The sequence below is a fragment of the Mastigoproctus giganteus genome, chromosome 13 (assembly GCF_048544385.1).
Source record: "Mastigoproctus giganteus isolate SK-2022 chromosome 13, ASM4854438v1, whole genome shotgun sequence".
Classification (NCBI taxonomy): domain Eukaryota; kingdom Metazoa; phylum Arthropoda; class Arachnida; order Uropygi; family Thelyphonidae; genus Mastigoproctus; species Mastigoproctus giganteus.
The window spans coordinates 73002123-73023280 of NC_143587.1; the positions used below are offsets into that span (position 1 = coordinate 73002123).

General features: G+C 36.9%; 1 protein-coding gene across 1 annotated transcript in view; it reads left to right on the forward strand.

The window, feature by feature from the left end:
• Nucleotides 1-21158, forward strand: part of LOC150076163 (protein Wnt-7b-like) — a 212871-nt gene that overhangs the window by 133137 nt on the left and 58576 nt on the right. The window contains exon 2 of the mRNA XM_090387536.1: nt 6647-6873. Within this exon, the coding sequence (XP_090243662.1) occupies nt 6647-6873 (227 nt within the window). The remainder of the gene's footprint in view (nt 1-6646; nt 6874-21158) is intronic.

A 21158-nucleotide genomic window follows, 5' to 3' on the forward strand; every position in this document is an offset into this window, starting at 1 on the left:
TAATGCATATTAGGAATATGAAATTACAGAATTCTTTGTTTGGATGACGGATATCCAGAAAGTTTTTTGTTTTTGATATTTTACAAACGTAAACGTAAGAATACACCATCTGAGCAACTGTTACTAGTGCGGCAGTTTGCGCAATCACCATTTATCAACCTCCCCTTCGCTTTCTATTGTAGCATAAACATCGTAGAAATGAAACACTTTTATTTAGAGAAAATGATTTCGTAACTATAGTAATGTGACATTATCGTGATACTGTAGTTATTGATGCATTTTGAAAAGAAGTTTTCAGATTATCTGAAGCAGCAGCAGCAGTGGAGTGGTTAAAAATGTAAGATTTCCATTGCGAAAGATCTTTCCAATCAGTTCAATACACCGCTCTTCCCACTTTACAAAAAAATAAAATGTAAGAAAGAAATGACGCCCTGTTATTAATGGATATCATCACTACACGCTCACTCTTTTCTTTGATTCTGTTATCCGCAATATATAATTTGTGGCCATCTACATTTGCCGAACTTATTACTTGCACATTATTACGGCCTTTAGCTGTCACGATCGTATTACATCACACCTGAGTTTTGTTATCCTTTATCTACTTTGGAATTCTCATATTATTAGCTTCTGCATTTAGCGAAGATCCCCCCCCCCTCTCTCTACTTTGGAATTCTCGTATTATTAGCTTCTGCATTTAGCGAAGATTACCCCCTCCTTCCCTTTCCTAATTTTAACTGAATGTGACAATAACATCGGCGTCAACACGTAAAAGGGCTGATGCCCTTCAGTAACTGCAAACCAGATTTTATATTTATTAATAACCAAAGATTATTACAATGCTGATTTGTGCTCTCTCTCTCTCTCTCTCACGACTCGTAGACTTCGTATGACTATGCTTCATACAGATGGCCCATCATTTGGTTCCCATGTACTTCTGAACTGAGTAAAGATTTCCTTATGCTTAATAACGGATAAGTAAATTTGATACCTTACCCGTTTCAAATTTTGTTACTAAACTGGAATGATGGCATGTTATTTTGGAGGCAAGTTTTGGGAGTGATCATCATTAAAGAGAAATTGCTATGTTTTTAGTAATATTAAACAAGTCGATCAGCCTTGTTAGAATTTTAATTCTGACATCGTCATAGGGCGAAAATTCCGCAAAATGTTAAAGAGCTAAACAAGCCGAAACGTAAATGATTTTTAATTAATAACTGTATGGTAATCGTTGTTAGAAACTTAGGATTTTATGATAATACCATTCAAGTGTTTCTCAGACCGATGTTCACGAGAAAAATTTGTAATGGCGTTTTTTTCCCCTTGTTTATGTTCTGCAGTTCTTACCATTATTTTAGTTCCGTTATAATTTATTTAGATATTTAAAAAAGAAAATTTTATAGAAAATTCAACTAATTATGAGTAATAAACTTTAAAACTACGTTCTTAATGAGCTCATTTTGGCTGCGCTTATAATAGTGGGTAAGAATAGTGGGACTTTGTGAAAAGCATTTTAATTTCTTATCTCCGTTTCAACTATATAGATGTCACATAAAAAAAAAAAAAAAAAAAAAAAAAAGATGTGCGAGAAATAATTTAAACTTACACCTTAATGTCAAAATACCACTAAATGTTTGATACGATCAAATTTAAAGTATATTTCCCTCAAAATTCAAACAAGAAGACAATGCATTAAAGTGCTTTAGAGTTAAAGTACGTAACTGCTTTAAATCTGAAAAGTAATGAGACGTCGTCAGACGTTTCATTTATTTTTATACTTTATTATAAATTTGTTACAGTATGTCACATAAAAGGGGTTCGCTGAAACACTTATTATTAATTTTATTTATATACGTCAAATCAAAGTCTGAACTTCTCCATGAGATACCAGAAGATCACAATAGCCATGAGCAAGTTGTTTATAACAAGAATAGACATTAATCTAGTAACAGTAATACTTAATTTATTAGTAAAAATGCTTTATAATTATAATTAATAAATTAATATGAACAGAAATAATTATTCTGGTAATATATATTGAATCTGTACAAACCCCGTTTATGCTGTAATGTCGAACAGGTTCACGCTCTTGCTGGGATCTGTTCGCCGTCTGTGCAGAGTTTTAACACGACATTGGTCCTCATCCCTAGTTCGAGGTTGCGCTTCGAATCTACATGACAGGCTGTCCATCGAGGGATAGGTTTATTGTAAGATGGCTGTGCGGTATGTTTTATCCATATAGATAGCAGTTCATAGTCAACATGCTGGTTGAAGAGGCCGAGCATATTGAATGGAAAAACATCTTCTGGAGCGACTTGAGGTGGGTTCCATCTGAGAATAATGGAGTACTGCTTCATAGGGTTTTGTGTGAGTTAGACAGCGGAGTGAAAATTTCTGCCATGGTGGATACTCCATCCTATGCGAGATGAGCCTTACCATAGTGAGAATGTTAGTCTTCTTGAAGATGAAGGGGTACGATTTATTTAGCCAGCAGATGATTCACTATTCAATCCCTAAGAAATCTTAGCCAGGTGGAGCGCGCTGATGCCCATGTTGCAGAGCCATACAAGGCTACTGGGGATATCACACAAAGATTTTGCGAATTAAAAAAATACTTAGAACCACTGTGTTACCACAACTGAGTCAGCGCCAGTTTGAGGTAAAACGACGCCACCATGCAGAGTCTACTTTGAGCGCTCCATACCATTGCTATTTATTATATTTCTACAAACACTTTGCGCCATTTTGATCATTGTCTCCAAGAAACCAACCGATCAGCAAGTACCTCGAATCGGCGCTAGTACTAGTCTGTAACCAGTCTTAAAATTATGGGTAAAACAGTAGCTGAAATTTTATGCTTTCTCACATTTGATTACATACTAGTATGTTATTCAGAGTAAAATCCCAGCTATCCGGCATCCATCCATCCGGAAAGTTCAATACAGCCGGCACATTTTAAAGATCATATATTTAAAAAAATGATAGTTTCACCACCTAACGTACCCAGTAGCAGAGAGATTGTGAATTAAATAATTAACCGTACAAAAATAAATTTAATGAAAACAAAGCCTAACAAGACAATTTATATTAAAAAACTGACTTGAAAAACATTTTTAGAAAGTCGGCAAATTCCGTATATACTATTTACATCAAGATTGGCCACCAGAGGTACTCAATTTGTCCTTCGTACAGCCGCCACTATTAAATTTTTTTTTTTTTTTTTAATGGCTTTTGCTTCTAGTAGTGGGTGATGGTTATTGACAGTGACGCCATCCCTCAGCCCTTAGGAGAGGTAGGTCCGAAGTAGTGACTTTCAGTACTCCCCCCCCCCCCCTTTGTGGTGGAATTCGAACTCTGGTTAGTATTAGTATTAGTAATGGCCGCATGGTGCAAGAAAGCCTATGGCTTATGCTACACCAGCCAAAAAAAAAAAAAAAAAAAAAAAAATTCCCCAAACTGTCAGCCTCTACCACCCATGTAGGCAACTTATTCCAGTAATTTATAACTCGCTGGCTAAAATAAAGCTTCCTGCAGTCCAATCTAAACATTCCCCCCCGTAACTTGAATTTATGTCCCCCAGTTCTAGCATCATTTATAATCTTGAAAATTTCGTCCTCATTCATTTTACTGATGCCTCTCAGAGCCTTAAACACCTCAAATTTATATTTATGATATTGGTAATCTGGCGTCGTAACCACTATGCTAATCGTACTCTCGTATTATTATTATATATATGTTTTTTTTTTATACTCTAGGAATGCAGCATATCGTCGGAGAAGTTTAAAAGATAAAAAAAATGCAAAAATATCACCGCATTTTCCTGTTTAACGTGGCGTGGATTCGAACACGTAGTGTTTGCAACTCTTTACTTTTACTGGCCACTTGGCTGTATGGTTGTATCTGTAACAGTAGCTCCCCACGGCCGCAGTAAAAATCCCTGAGATATTTGAACTGGACAACCTAGCAACTCCTGTCACTAACATCTCTTTTACCTTTCTGTTCTAAAGTATCATTACGAATTTGAATTTATGGCGCCCTCTTTCTCTTATAACATTGCAAATATGGTATAAGTTAACTTCACTATGAAAAAACTCCGCCCACAATACTAAATCCAGACAGCATGCTACTTGGCAATTGGAAGAAATGTAGACACTTCGCTCTAAAAGTTTATGATGTAAAGAAATCTAAAAGTCTTTTTAACTTTTATTAGTCGAATCGCGTTTCTCTTACAGAAAGTACCGCTATTTAGAGTAATACTTAACAATGTTGTTGTTGTTGTTTGTTATTTTGGAGCATTAGCAACTAAGGCCATATTGCTCCGGGGATATGCGGTGGTCATTCCTGACCTTTCCGTATTTGGTGGGCACGGGCTCGAACCCCGGTCTAATCAAGAAGCGTGTGTTACGCACTGCTTCTCCTGGCTACGGAGACGCCAATAGTTAACTGGCAATATCTAGAGTAATATTGGTGCCTTCCGAATAATACTGGTATTACAACTAAACTGACTATATTAAAATTTAAACATTTTAATTATGATGCTTTTAACAGTTAAAAAATACCCAAATGAACCCTCCTTCCCAAGAATTCTCTCGTATATTATTCAACGACGAATGAATATTCTGACTTTAAATTCCGATGTTAAACTTTGTGCTTTTAAGCACTCTAAATTAAACTCTAGAGCATTTTAATTTGATGTGAGAGAAGAATTTGAAAACTTATTAGAATTTTAAATTTGATATGGCAACCTGTCTGATCGTAAACTTCATCCGAGGTATTTTACTCTTTATTTGCACCCCTTGTGGCCAACGGATCGACCATCTGATCATCTGCTGCAGTCTAATCTTAAATTATCTTTAATGTTTGAAAGAATGCAAGTCAAACAATACGAGTATGTAACCGGTCACAGCCAATACACCAAAAGTTTACAAAGACAAGGAAATATAAAAGTATGAATGAAATGAAGTATAAAGGAAATATAAAATGATATAAATGAACTGTCGTAAAAAGAATAGTTACAATATTCTGATTTCGCGAGCGAACAGGATATAGAAAAGTTGTACACATTAAAATGAGTCATTTCAGTCTCAGGTAGATTCCGTAATAGCAGACAGCGGATCCTATGAGGTACTTACTCAACCGATGGCACTGTGCTCTGTTCATCATCTTTTATAAAGGGTAAAGTAACGGAAGTGTTTGATGAAGAAGAGAAGATGGTCTAGAGTCTAGAGAAATTCTAGTCCCGATGTTCAAAAGTTGATACATGTTCAAGTTTTTGTGCAGTGAAATAATATCAATTGCTTAATCCAAAGACTGTATTAGTTAAAAGCAACTGTAAACAGGACGTAGCAACTGTATTTTTTGTCTTTTATTAACCTGTGAAAGTCAGAGTCAATGTTTTTAATCTCCCGCAACTTCTGTGTAAGTAGAAAACAATCAGTGGTCTTAAGTAGAATGATATTTAATAGAAAGCGAGGGTGTAGGCTGAACAGAATAGAGGTGTTCTCCACTGGTGATCATCCCAGGTATCTGGCATACTATAATATCCTGTAATCATTTCAATGGTTGCGAGGAGCCTCCTGGACTCTGTCTTCGTTTGAATTTTGCATTTAAAATTTTTAAAATTTGAATTTTACAAACAGCAGTCATATCAGAGGTATGTACTCCCGCATTGATTTGTTGTCAGTTGTTAGGTTGGAATATTGGATTCTACGTTGGCTTCCTGGCAAATTAAGGTCGGATCTACTGTGTAACCTTAGTATTTATTCGGTGAGAGTATTCCTACGTGGGGTTTTCAGAGTGTGAAATCTATTTTAAATCTCTTGGCTTGGATAGATGATTGTATGGACTTCTTATAATGGAGAATAACAGGACATTCGTTGCGTGGAAACCCTGTTTCCTTTTAGTGATATCAAAAAAAAAAAAAAAACATGAAGAAAAGTTCCAATTGTTTTTTAAATGCTGCTCTCAAATTCTTCGCGATCTAGGGGATTCATCCGCCTTTATGGAATGTATTACCTGCACGCAGCCGTTGAAGAGGAGAATGAAGCGAAGGCCTTAGTTCCGAGCAAGTTGGTGAACCATCTAACGTGGTTGGCCATGCGTTACCCGTTTCTCGGCCATCATTAATTCCAGATTGTTGTAGTCATAGTGGTTGACAGTATAGCTTTGAACGGGGATGGTTTTTGAGATATTGGCTTTTTTTATTATTATTATATTAAGACGTATAAAATAAAAGAGCTAAAATGCCCATTTATTTTAAAGTTTACACTTGCTATTACCTGACATATGCCATGACGAAAAATCTCTAATTTATATGATTTGGCGTGTCTGCCCATCCTCTAATGAGACGGCAGTGTTATCGAAACAACCGGTGATGCACTTAGCGAAATTGGTAATTATGCTTTTAGATAGCGAGGGAGTGGTGTTTGAAGTAGCATAACTCTTGACTTTAATAAATAAAAAAGAAAACTAATTTTTTTCTATTGTGAACTAAGGTTGGTAAGCTAGTACAGCAATAGGACGCACGGCTTTTATTGATACACTTTGAATAGGCAGCTTCTTTTCTGTTTTTTATAGTTGAATATTTTAGTACTATAGTCTTATTTACAGACTTAGAGATAACTAAACTTTCGATCATTTTTTACAGAGCCATGTCGTCTGTAGTAGCTTTCAGTGCTTCTGTTATCTGTAATAAAATTCCAGGCCTAACTCCCTTCCAGAAACGGATGTGTCAGGCACGTCCAGATGCTATTGTCGCCATCGGCGAAGGTGCACGACTGGGAATCGCCGAATGTCGGCGGCAGTTTCGTCACTACAGGTGGAACTGTACAGCGATTGGTAGCGATACTGTTTTCGGGCACGTTGTTGTAGTTGGTAAGTAGAAATAAAATTAAAAAAAAAAATATATATATATATATATATATATATACACACACAGATACTTTAATTAATGTGTTGTGTTAACTACTCGTACGTTCCAGGAAAATAAATTTTCCAAGGAAATGTAAAACTTTTTAGCGTGATCGACAATTGATCATAAATTACAAAATCTTTTAAGTAAATTATAGATTTTTTTTCAAATATAATTTGAGAACACGATACGTGACAGATCTAAGGCGTAGCAAATTATAATAAGTTTGAATATTTTCAGAAATGCATGAATATTCTTTCAATATTTCTGTTATGTGCCTGAATGGCAAATAAAAAACCAGATAATTTTCAATTTCCGAGGGTCTGCTTTTGAAATACATACTTTTGGAAAAAATAATCACCACGGACCGTAACAATATCTCTTTAGCGATCATCATTCATTCCTCTTTTCACCGTTTCTGAAATGAATTTTTTAAGTAAAGAAAACTAAATAAATAATGAATTTTCGTCAATTTTCATATCAATAATGTCAAGTTTATATCAATAATATTTCTACGTATATTTGGTACTTCCTCCCCAACTGTATACTTTTTTAAAAACGTCCATTCCATAAACTTGAATTTATGAAAAGGTTAGACCCATTTTTCAAAAGTCGTTTTATACATATAGCAATCTTTAAGTGATATATCATTTCTCCACCCTGATTTCTGATTTGTTAAATTTTTGATTCAGTGTGTAATTTTAGCACTTCGATCGTGTAATGCACAAAATCATGAACTCTATTATGCAATTTTCGGAACATTCAATTTTTAATAATTGCCTATTGAATATGCCAAGCACACTGTGCATAATATAAAAGTATGCATCATTTTAATGATGATTCAAAAATTTCAGCAGTTTTCTTCTTGAAGAAGAAAACCGCTGAAATATTCTGAATTTTCTGCATGAAAAAATTCATCCAATACTTTTAAAATGTTCATTACTCTATCGATTGCGTGATATAAACCTATCCAGCGAGTTTTTGAATGTATTAAAAACTTGTTATTCATCACGTCTTCTAAAGAAATATTTTAAAAATTACAGATTATGGCGAACTAGTAATGAAAATAACATCGCATTTCAGTAAGAACAATGGAGTTTGCAAGGCAGATTGTCACACCACATAAAGCATATTGTCCGTCCATGTGGAATTCCGCTTGTATATTTGTATTATATATATATCCATGTGGAATTCCGCTTGTATATTATATATATCCATGTGGAATTCCAACTGTATACTCATAGTACATGCGTCCATAGCTGTATCAGGTTACCTATGGAACACAGGAAAACTGCTACAGTTATGGATCGAGAGCTATGGACCCTTTAAAGAAAACCCGCAAGAAAAAGTCGCATGAATTCAAGTCTGGACTCAGAGGTGGTCAAAAATATCCACAGTTGTGATGGTAAGGATAACGGTATGACAAAACGCAGGAGCCAAAAACAGAGTGAAAACAAAAACCAATTGACGCATTCGTTGAATAGAATGTCAAGATATTTCAATTTCACGAGAGGCTTTTCTTTTTGACTTTCCTGGACTTGCTGCATTACGACTCGGAGGGCTTCAACATTTTCTGGAGAGCGAATAGTGGCCCACGAGGTCGCTTTTGTTCCTTTACACAGCTTTTTTCTCCAAACTGCTCAGATAAACAAGTATCATCTTCCTTGCAGGTATCCAATAAATTTCAACGAAGTCCAAAATCCCTGCGCAGCAGTTAGTGTATACTGTTTCGGCGAAAAAAAAAAAAAAGCGTTCCGCTCGATTGTGAGCGACAACTTCCCTGTCATTTTGCTTACTGACGGGAGTATATGGGATTCACGAGAATATAAAAAGCTGTGACTTATTCTGTGGCGAATTTTCAGGAACTGCAGATTTCCGCCAAATTTAAACGAAATTCAACGAATAGTTCAGTTTTAATTGATGATACAAATGCGTTCAACAGTTCTTGTTTTACTTTTAGACATAAAAACATCTAAATATAAGAACATTTAGGTTTTATATTTGGCATCCCGCTTTATACATTTTTTCACTCAAAGTGTACACGGCTGTGAACCCATTTACTGTGTATAGCAAAACGTGGAAAGAGAAATATATATGTATTACAAAGACATACGACCTAAAAATTTCTGATTATATAAGACAGAAGTTAATAAGCAACCTGAATGAACTCATTAAGTTTCAATCCAGCTTTAGCTGGATTGAAACTTAATGAGTTCAGCGAGGCAGCTCCGGCTAACGAAGCTGCCTCGATCAAAAAGCTGTTACGGATTAAATCAAATAAACCTTATGTCCACTCATGTGAGTATAACCAGAAGCTTGTGTGTAGTAATTAATAGAGCATAATTTCCTTTCTTATCGAGACCACTACAAGAAAGGAAGAATTCCAAATCCAAATTCTCTGATTGTCTGAGATTATGTGGTCATCGTATCCTACTGGTCATTTGGGGTTACAAAATAAATTCAGTTTTCTAAAAATAAACCTCTCTTGTAACCGTAAAACATTAATTTCAGAATATTTCTCTGAATTTCCTTAATAACTGAAGGTTCACAGGAAAAGAACTGTTTTCCCATGAAGTTAGCTAAAGCATTTACCCGAAGGCATTTGTGAAGTTTCCTTGAGACCCCGTAAAAAGGAGAAGGGGTGGAATATTTAATGTACAGGAAAAGATAATGATAGAGATGTGTATAACAGCTGGTTGTAGTGGGTAATTAGGGTTGCTTAACAGGCGCGAGGTGTATATTAATCACTTAGCGGTGGAGACAGCGGCTTGGAGTGCTGTTTATCACGAAGAGGGTTAACGCGGAAGAGAAAAAGTAGAGGGAAATGGCACTGGAAGATAAAATATGGACTTTGATATTTTCGTGTGTCTTAAGTGTCGCGTGAACCACCGAGAAGCTACTTGGAAACCACTGACAGGAAAAATCACTGTCGTAGCGAGCGGTACGAGAAGGTAGCTAGTATACACTGCTAAAAACAAGGTATCACAATCCGCATCGAGATCCATTAGGGACTCAACACATGTTCACAGATTGACATGCAGATACAAGTACTAAGTTCAACAAATACAGACCAAGAATATACAAATTTAGAATCCCACATAAAGTTTAAATAGTTACTCAGTTGTCCGATTGCCATATTAACCGATTACTCTCTCTCTCTCTCTCTAAAAATTAAAAATTTTATCATTATTAAATTTACAATGTTCCAATAAAAGAGCAATGTTCCATTTTCAACTTAACATAGCACTAGGATGGGTCCTAGTATTAATACATTTACTTTTCCCAAATATTAAGCTTTTGAGAAAGCATAACACAAAGACATTTGCGATTAGTGTGTGTGTGTGTGTGTGTGTGTTTTCCCTACAAATGCTTAACAACAGGCTTTTTACTGAATTTTAGCCCCTATCAACAATTCCTATTTATGTTTACTATCAATTTTAGAGAAACGGTTTTACCATTTATACTATTCAATAATAGTAGTATACTGCCTGGACACTGTTAGGACCGTAACAGTTTGGGATATTTGCAAAATTATGTAAACTTAAAAGATCACAAGTGTATGTTAGGAACGAAAGCATTCTTTAGCCCTATAACCAGACAGGTGAAAAAATAAGTTCATCAGCAAAGGAACGGTCAGGATCTCACCGACTTCCAAAGACGTATGATTGTTGTAGCCCGTTTACCAGGTGCTACAGTGGAAAGGACGGCTATATTTGACCAACGTTCAAAGACTGCTATCATTTCGGGTCTTTGACGAGTGGCCGGGGCGTGGAGCTTGTAAAACATCCGTGAACAGCCGCAATTACGGCCAAAAAATGTCAGGTAACGAAGCGAAGTGCTCGACGGATAGAACAGATTATGAAATGTAATCGTCGTCAAACGATTACATTTCATAATCAATGCAGAGGTTAATTGTTCCGTCATTGACGGAACAATTAACCTCTGCATTTAACTCGGAACTATGTAAGAAACCTTACAAAGAATGCGCTACAGGATTAGAAGACCTTCACGGAAGCCGCTGATCTTAATATTTGGTATTATGCTTAATACCAAATATTAAGTAAAACAAGCCAATAGAAGAGGAGATATGAGCCTGACAACGTAGGCCCAAAAGTAGCCCAAAGTAATATATAGTGGCGGACAAAAAAACTGCATCACCTTTAAAAAAGTAACATTTGCAGTGAAACGTATAAGATATTGTTTGATTACAGTCATTTTATTTGTCGCAAAGTAAAGGTATTCTATTGCATCAGACAGTAATTGCAAGGTATTGCATCAGCCGTTTCTGTAAATACGGCGTTGGACGGGTATACACGCTCATTAGTATCCTGTTTTCAGGAGGTGTGAGTATGGCTCCATATGTTCTGTCGACACCAAGAAAAAAAGTGTAGCTGTTGCTCTGTCCCAGGAAGGGCTTTCTATGCTTGCTATCGCTGATAAAATAGGCTGTCAGCAGTATCCCGGGTACTGAAATTAAAGCGTGAAACCGGTATTGTGAAGAGAAGACCTGGGCCAGGCTGTATGAGAGTGACTACGCCTTCTCAGCACCGACTTTTGAAACGGCTATGCCTTCGTAATCGCCATGCTAGTGTCCCTGATCTAAAACTGGACTTTGAGATGGCCTCTGGTGCTGAAACAAGTGCACGTACTATCCAAAGACGGCTTTCGGAATGTGGTCTGCATGCCTATCGGCCCAAGAAGAAGCATTTGTTAACTCAACAAATGAGGAATAAGCGACTTGCTTCGGCTAAAACGCATGTTTCATGGACAAAAGAGCAATGGGACATGGTCATCCTTTCTGACGAATCGAAATTCAACTTGTGTGGACATGTGTTCTGTCTTACGCAAGGTGGCCCCTAAACGTTGGTTCACCTCCGCCATGGTTGTCTGTGATGATATACAGGATTCTGTACAATGGCCAGAAATGAGTGTAACAATGTTTACGTAGTGTGTGTATTTGTGTGTGTGTTGTTTAGCCGTTTCTGGTCGCTTTGCTACCAGGAAGCAGCGATCACCAGGAAGGCTGCTTCCCAGCGCCCGTCCACACCACGAGGAGGCGGGCCCAACTATACACGTACTAAACTAAATGTAATATTTCCAGCACCCATAGGAATAAGCGCAAGTCCTATGGGTGCAGGCAGCAGTCTCCTATAATCACGTAAGGTGATGAATACCACAAATAATCCCGCATCCACTGGAGAAAGTGTAATAACGATGGATGTCACCAGTTCCCGTATCCAGGAAGCCCAAATCTGGGTACAAGCAATTTAAAATCTCGTCTCTAATGAACTGGAGACCAGCGAATCCTGCCCCCTAAGGGACTAACAAAAAAAAAAAAAAAAAACTGTTCCCTAGAGCATAATTAACAATTTTAGGGGAAAAAAAATGAATGGTCAAAATATTATTACGTTTCAAAAAAAATAAAAATAAGAATAATAATAATAATAATAATAATAATAATAATAATAATAAAATAAAATAAAAAAATTAATTAGATAAAATGTTAAAATAATAATTATTATTAAAGGGGAGAAAGCAGCTTTGTTGAGTATAAAAGTCAGCTCAGTAATCCGCGTCATCTGTTGAAAACCTGTGTAGCAAATTCCCGTAGAGCTGAGAAGGCATTTTGATTTGCAATAAGATATCTTTCATTTCCAGGAGAGAAATTATGCACTGTACTAGTTAATGTTTGTCTTAAATCTTGGTAAACTGGGCAGAAGAATAAGACATGACTCCAGTCTTCGGAGGCGCCGCAGAAACAGGAATCTGACGTTGCTAGATTGAATTGAAGAAGACGAGCGTTCAAAGAACCGTGGCCAGTTAGAACGTATGATGTAAGAAGGCTTGGGTTGAACCAAAACTGATTACTTTTTGAGTTAGTGAATTTAATATCATGTATAAAACATCTGGTCACTGCTCTTTTGATCGAGGAATTCCATCTCACTTGCCGTCTTTTATGAAGCGCAGTCCAACATTTCGCTTTTTCATTCTTTGGATCGGCAGTGGGATCATAGGTAAAATCGGAAAAAGTTAAGAGGATATCCTTTACGAATATAGTAAACAAAGCCTTTGTACGTAAGATACAGATCCAGAGGTAATAAGCCTGCGATGGCTTGCAAATATGAGGTTGAAACTGTTCTACAAGTTCTCAGGAGAGCTAGCAAAAAGGTCCATTGGACACTGTCTAGTTTGGTTTGAACTGTAATAAGTTTTATTCTGTGAAACTATATGCTGGCTGCATATGTAACGATTGGAATAATCAATGTGTAATTTAGAATTCTGAGGGCTCCCTTTTTTAAACCCCAGTCCTGGCGAGAGATTTTGAATAACATAGCCGTAAAAGATTTCACTTTTTTGGAAAGATTCTGGATGGGTGGTAAGAATGACAATTTTTCATCAAAAATAATACCAAGATGCTTATGAGTGGTAACAAGTGGCATAGATACTCCATTAAACTTACTTGACAACCGGAGGTCTATTATGGTCTAGTTTTCCATGAAATATCATCATATTGGTTTTAGATGGTGACATTCTTAATTTATTTTTCAGAGTCAAATCCAGCGAGTTATCGAGTACAGAGTTAGCCCGTTGTTCCAACCTGGAGTTACCATGTACTATGATGTAGAGATCGTCGGCAAAGGGAATCATTTACGCATCGGAGAAGACAGCCAATCATCAAGGACGATGTTCCACACAAGGGGGCCAAGAATGGAATCCTGGGAACACCCTCAAGAAACAGTTTTAGATACCGACTAATGTTTGGTTTGGATGTAGACAGTACGTTCAGCAAAGTAACTTTTGAACAAAAGGAAGAGATGTCTAGAACAACGAGTGATTCTAAGACGCCGTAAGACACTCTCCCACCAAACATTGTCGAAGGCGCCTTCAAAATCAATAAAAACTGCCACTGTGTATTTGTAGTAGCCTATCAATTAACTTTTTCAATTCAAAAAGCGCATCATCACAACTACAACCAGGCTTAAATCCATACTGAAGAGAAGAAGATAGATTACTTTCCAAAAGAAGTTGATTACATCTGTATGCGATGAGTTTTTCTAGTAACTTGCCTAAGTGGGATAATAAAGCGATATGCCTGTATGATTTAGGATCACTTGGTGGTTTACCTGGTTTCGGGATTATTTTAATGAGAGCAGACTTCCAAATAACAGGGATATTCCCAGCTTCAAGACAGTGGTTGAAGAGTTTCAAAAAGATGGTTTTGTCTGATAGAGAAGAATCTTTTTATGAAAATGGTTTCTAGTAGATCAGTTCCTGGGCATTTGTTATTACTCATTGAAGAAACTGCATTTTTAAGCTCTTCCATAGTAAATAAAGGAGTAGAAATGGGAGAATCATATTGCTCATTTTCTTTCCTAACTCCAGAGTGGTAGGCAGAATCAAGAGTTCTATCATTATTGGGAAAAAATATATCTCAAAGATTGGCAGTTTTCGTCCAGTTCAGAGTTTCAGTATTATTTGAGATTATTGTATTAAAGATATCACGAGGATTTAATTTATTTCTACTGATTTTATATATAAGACCCCACGGATCTTGGTTTCCAGTTGTATGTACAAAATTCTGTGAAGATTTGACCTTACTATTATATACAAATGTATTGCTTTAGTATATATCCTCTTCTCATTTTTATAATTTAAATGTAACCTATTGACCTCAAGTAAAGGCTGTATATTTCGTTTTGCTCTTTTATAAAGGCGCCTAGCGTGATGAACCTTGCGACGTTGAATTGTTAGCTCATTTTTCCACCACGGAGTACATTTTGTACGGAAAGCTCTTGCTTTTGGTAGTTTTTTTGATAGCTGTAAAAATAGTGTTTTTAACAAAATTTGTCCAATTGATTATAGTCAAGATGGTCCACAGAGTCTGTAGAATCAGTCAGAAGATCTTTAAAGATTGATTTGTCAAAGTTTTCCCAAATTATTTTTCGTAGGGAAAATCTGATCAGATCATTAGGTGGAGCAATTCAACCTGCATTGCTCGGATGGGAAGCGATATATCAGAAGACGAAAATCGGAGGCATACTGACTGCATAACACTGACTGTCAAGTTCCCCGCCGGTCAGATGGTCTGGGAATGCATAACAAGCAAAGGGGTGGGGCGAATTAAGTTTATTAACGGAACGGTGAATGCAGAAACGTACACTGATATTTTCAAGGAGTGCCTGAAACCCGTTATTAGGGATCACCGCACAGACGTCCAAAACTGCATTTTTCAGCAGGACTCAGCACTTTGCCAACCAGCAAAATTGGTAAGTTTTATGCTATTTAGCTTTAATGATGAGTTTGTCTTCTTATTTGTTTGCTTGTTATTTGGTTTTTAGGAGCATTAGCAACTAAGGCCACATTGCTCCGGGGATATGCGGTAGTCATTTCCTGACCTTTCCGCATCCTCCGTATTTGGTGGGCACGGGCTCAAACCCCGGTCTAATCAAGAAGCGTGTGGTACGCACTGCTGCTCCTTCCCACCTGGCTACGGAGGCGCCTGTCTTCTTCTATCACCAGATTTAAAACATAGCTTTGTTTTCCCTCATTTTTCTCCCTTAAGATGCAGTCATTCCTCATAAATGCTGGCATTACAGTGTTGGACTGGCCCGACAACAGGCCAGATTTGAACCCATTGAAAATTTCTGGAACATAATGTCGTCTAAAATTGCTCAGAAGAAGCCAACAAGTAAGATTCAGCTGCAAGAGAGCATTGTAAGGGTGTGGTACCACGAAATTGGGCTACCGTATATCCAGAAGTCGATTAACTGTTTGCCAGATCGTTGCAAGGCTGTAATTGCAGCTCGAGGAGGAACAACATATAGTACATAATACTATTACGTTAACTTGTCATTTCAGTTTGTACACGTAAATGCAATAAAATGTGTTTGGTTGTCATGATTTCCATTTGCATGATTTCTCATATTTCCATTAATTACTCATTTTACCCTTTGGGAAGATATTTATGGCAATTAGGTATATCAGGTGTAGTCTTTTTATTGGATTTCATTCACAGATATATATATATATATCCCATCTAACAAATGCATTTCGAATATTTCTGCAACGCACAATGCAGCACAAAACACATTATTTGCAAAATTCACAAGTGATGTAGTTTTTTAGTCCGCCACTGTATGTTTCCTATAGACGGATACCCACCGGAAAATACGGCTGTATTAGTACCAGGAACGCAAAAGATGAACTCAGAGGATTGGAGGCTAGTCATGTTTGGTCCGATGAGTCCCGATTTACGCTTTTTAGCTCAGATGGGAGACGCATAAAAGCTCTTGTTGGTTTTACGAAGCATCAGCATTTTAGGCCATACTGTCCCGGTCTCTTATATTTGTAGGTGTGTTCACGGGTCAATTTGCATGTTGAGCACTGAAAAATTCGGATTCACCGTCCTTCACAGATCGGCAAACTACATCCCCGATTTAAGAGACCCTTAAGAATTCGTCCGGTCTTCGACTGGATTCGAACCGAGACCTGTCCAAAGGAGAACGAATGTAAAGTGGCCATATATGAGGGAAAATAAAAGAGGCACTGGAGCCAAGCTGTTCTGTACCGACGTTAATGGTAGCCGGAGGAAGTGTAAGAGTGTGGAGCATGTTTTCCCTTGTTCATCTGATCTATATTTTTATTTTATTTTTTTAACAGCTGGTGTATAAAACGGTGTTTTATCGAAACTCGTCGACGGAGCAAATATTTCATCGAAAATAAATAAATAAATTATTTATAAATTCCTTTATTTATTAAATCGTTGTATGCATATCGGGTAATACTTCAGGTGAAAGTGCAGAGCGCTGTCCTCTTTCAACAGTAGTCGAATAGCTCTTTTCTGCGTGGATTCAATTAGTTGATCGTGTACTTGTGAATGACGGTATATCGACACAGAAAATTCCATCACCATAGTTAGGCGCATTATGGGCCTTACTGTTCTTGCGCCGTAAAGCCTACAACCAAACAAACAGAAAATTCCAAAATAGGTAAGACCGAGGATATAATTAATGTACTAACACAGTGTTTTTAAATTGGATTTTAAATCTGTGTATGTATCCCAAAACACTACTTTTTTCCGTCATTTCTATTGTACGAAGAGCAAACGAAGCGTTAGATGAAAACACGTCTCTGTGGCACGTCCGAATGCTATCAGTGTCGTCTCTGTGTAATGATAGCTCTCATTATTTCCTAACTTGACGTTTTCAGCCCAAAGTTTATTATTACTTGCCTACCTTTCGACCAACCAAAATTTATTATTATTTGCCTCTCTCCCTTTCTACCTAACAAAAATTTAATCCATACGAAAAAATACATTTACGTAATTATTTTGGCTTTTTATACAGATACTACGGCAATCGAGGGTTCTTCCTTATCGAAATTGATCTTTCAGGTTTCGTTACCCCGTTCAGTTCTGAAAGATTTATTTCTATGGACCGTTCATCTTTCTCGCCTTAATTTCACCTCTCCGTATTCAGTATTTTATTTTATCATTTACTCATGTTTTGTGTGTATCTCACTTCATATTTGCTTACCCTCTTTCTTTTTTTAACACAATCCAAACCCAATCGCCCCCAATCTAAATTTCCCAAAAATCGTTAGTCTTAACTGTCAACCCCGATATTTGTATGCAATAAAGAGTTCTTCTTCTTCTTCTTCTATTATTGAAGTAACTTTAACCGCGTGGTGGCTCCTTACGCTGATACAGAAGCACTGGTGTTTCTTTGTACTGTAAATCACTTTCTTCACCTGAACCGCATTTATATTTTTAATTGTAATCTGCATACATTCTGCCTTATTTTACTTTGTACAACGTACATATATATCCATATACGTATGAGCCGCCTTACGTTTTAATTTTACATTCATAATTTGATGTAACGCAACTTAGTAGAAAACTTATAAAATATTTTTGTATAAATGTAATAAATTACATAAAAAATTCAGCAGGAAACTTTTAACAGCCGTGATTTTCAACTCTGCATCAAAAATGTTCAAGAGACATCTTTAAATGTCTGAAGTATGTAATTTTCTAAAAAAAAATCGTTTTTGGCAAAACGATTTTTTTTACTAAAATGGTGTTTTTATTCGGTAATCTTCCATCTTCTGGTTTGCCAACTGTTTTTTGTAATTGGGTGTCCACTTTTCTCCCTCACCACTCACTGCGGGTGATGGTAGATGGCTCTTTTTCTTCTAACGTCTCCACTAATGCTGATGTTTCCCAAGGTTCAATTCTTTCTCCCATTATTTTCCTATTGTATATTAATGACCTTCTTTCATTGAGCAGAAATCCTATCCATAGTTTTACTGATGATAGCACATTGGATTCCACCTTGCAGCTTGAAAAACCTTGCCTTGCACAAACAGCTTCAATTTCTCGAATATCCATTACCAAATCCTTAAATGCTGAACTCCAAGTTGGGAAAAATAACTTAGTTGATTTCAATCCTTCTAAAACTCAGTCCTGTCTTATATCTCACAAAAAAGGATTCCTCTGCTCCTATGCTTATCTTCGATAACGCTCCGATTCCTAGGGAAGATCATATATCTGTACTGGGGAATACTCACTTCTAATCACTTTTGGCATAAGTATCAATATTGCTTCCTCTGCATCAAAAAATCTGGGTTTTCTCTTTCGCTCTCGGCGTTACTTTTCTTCAAAACAGCTGTTCACTTTGTACAAATCGCAAATCCGTCCTACCATGGAATATTGTTCCCACATCTGGGGCGGTGCCCCCAAAACCTCTTTCAGGCTTCTAGATTCCATTCAAAAGAGGGCAGTTAGGTTAATTAATGACTCTTCTCTAACACAGCCTCTCCACTCTTTGTCTCATACCTTATCAACTTGACGTTCTGCATGCCTTTTCTATAGATACTTCCATGGGCACTGTTCTTCTGAACTGGCTTCTATAATTCCCGTTCTCTCTTCTAAAGCAGACCGAATACGTGCGCAACCAGTCGACATCCTTTTTCTGGAACAACCTTCCTTCATACGTATTTCCGGAAAATTAGAATCTACAGAAGTTCAAGTCTAATGTCAACAAGTATCTTCTTTCATCTTCTCAACTTTCAACACATGTACGGTACTAAGTAGTGTGGGGTTTTCATTAAAATAAAAAATAATCTTAAATGCAGTTAATTCTTATTGCCGTCCAAAAGAACAGCCGATAAGGAGCATAAGGATTAACAACACCTAGGAACAAACCTAGGTGTTGTTAATTCATTTTCTGTCCAGCTATATTTATAATTATGTATCTCTGCACTTTTCATAATTCCTTGGTTTGAACATCCACAGAATGTAACTTTTGGGAACTGTGATAGAAGGCTCACTAAATTAAATCCTGTCAGTATCTGTTATAGACTAGCCGGTGTAAACCCTAGGATCGGTTTCCTTTCAGTTATCTATTTCCCAAGTAATAAAAGAATAGAATATAACGGAATAAAAGAACGAAATGTTACGAACTACACGTTAATATGTATTCTCTCCCTCCGATTCTAAATTCCTCATTCATGTCATTTTTTATGATAGCCATAACGCCCGTGTCAGCGTATAATTAAAGTGACAGGAGAAGGTGAGAAAGAAAACGAATGAGGGTCCAACCTACCTCCATAAATGACACAGCCATTAATAAGAATCGCTTTTTTCAGTTACCAAGAACGGAAAAGAGAGTGATCTCTAATTATGTCACTATGATTTTAATTTATTTATTCATTAAAAATACATATTATTTTTAATGAATAAATTTATTTATTATTGTATAGGATTTTAGGTGCATTACAGATTCAGACCATAGTGTGCCGTTTGTGTATTGTCTGTACAAGTGTGTTCATGGGCTGATTTACATGCTGGGCGGGCTCACGCACACACAAAAAAAAACTGGAATAACTCATTAATTATTCCGGGGTTGTTTTTTTTTTTTTTTTTTTAACTTATACTATCGCTCAGCCTGAGAGCGGCTAACTACAAATCCAAATTGAAGAAGCCTTTAGAAATTCCTCTAATCTATGACAGAACTCAAACCCAGCCTTCCACAAACCACTGAAGAATAGCGAAACCACTACACTGACTCGTCTTGTATAAACGACTTTGAAGTTATTGTTGATTATAAATGGCTCATCTTGTAAAAATAGCTTTGAGAACTACTGTTGATAAAGAAAACAATTGTTAAAAAAGATAATTTTTGCTTGCTTTTTTGTGTGAAAACTTCAGAGAAAGAACCTCTGGCAATGTATCATAGCATATGTTCCACATGGAACATATGCTATTCCATAAAAAAAGTCATGAAACACTCGAATTACGAGCAAAACATCTATTTATTCAAAAAAATTAATGGCTTAATTTCTTTAGGTTAATTAATGACTGCCACGATTACTTAGTAAGTCGTGGAAGACTTTCTCTAATTTTCTTCTGAAAGATGGTGGTATTGTACTCCATTCCTCCTTTAAAACATTCGTCAGCTTCGCAAACGAAGAGGTCCGTCTTGCACGCGCCCTAATTATACCCTCCAATGTTATTCTCTTCAAATAATGCGTTTGAATTCCATGCTCTGTAACATGTAACGTTGATGTGGTAGAAAGTGCAAGGCCCGCTTCAATGAAATTGCCAGAACGCAGATTTCACAGATTTGTCCATACCGAGAGAAACACTCCCAGAACATGACATCTTCTCCTCCCAGCTTCACAGTGGCGGCATCACTCAAGTAGTAAACGTTCTTTAGTCATTCTCCATACCCAAGTAGGTCCATTCAACTAGAACAGCATATAGTGAAATCGTCTTTCCACAGGACCAGTTATTTCTACTGATACGCAGTCCGGGTTCAATGTACCTTGCACCATAACAGTCGAAGGGGTGCATTTGTTTTTATTATCAAAAGCTTGTGGACTGCAGCTATTCTGTGAAAATTCATGGCATGTAACTCTTTGCTAGTTATTAAAACATCTTCCTTTAGCCCCTCGCAATCCCAAACTCAGATTCTCTGGGGCCTAAAGGGTAACCAGGTGTCTCAAATCGCATTAGCTCTCGTCAGTCAGTATTTTACTTTTATTGGGCCGGTTCTTGGATTTAATATCACTTCTAGACTTACTTTTCTTTCTTCCGCATATTGCTAACTTGACTAGGGAATGTTTAAATTCTGACAATAGCGGATACAGACATTTTCCCAGCATTACATCCAACTATCATCCCCCCCCCACACACACACACACCGAATCTCTGTTAGTTATTTCCTGTGCTCATCGTTCAGCGCCC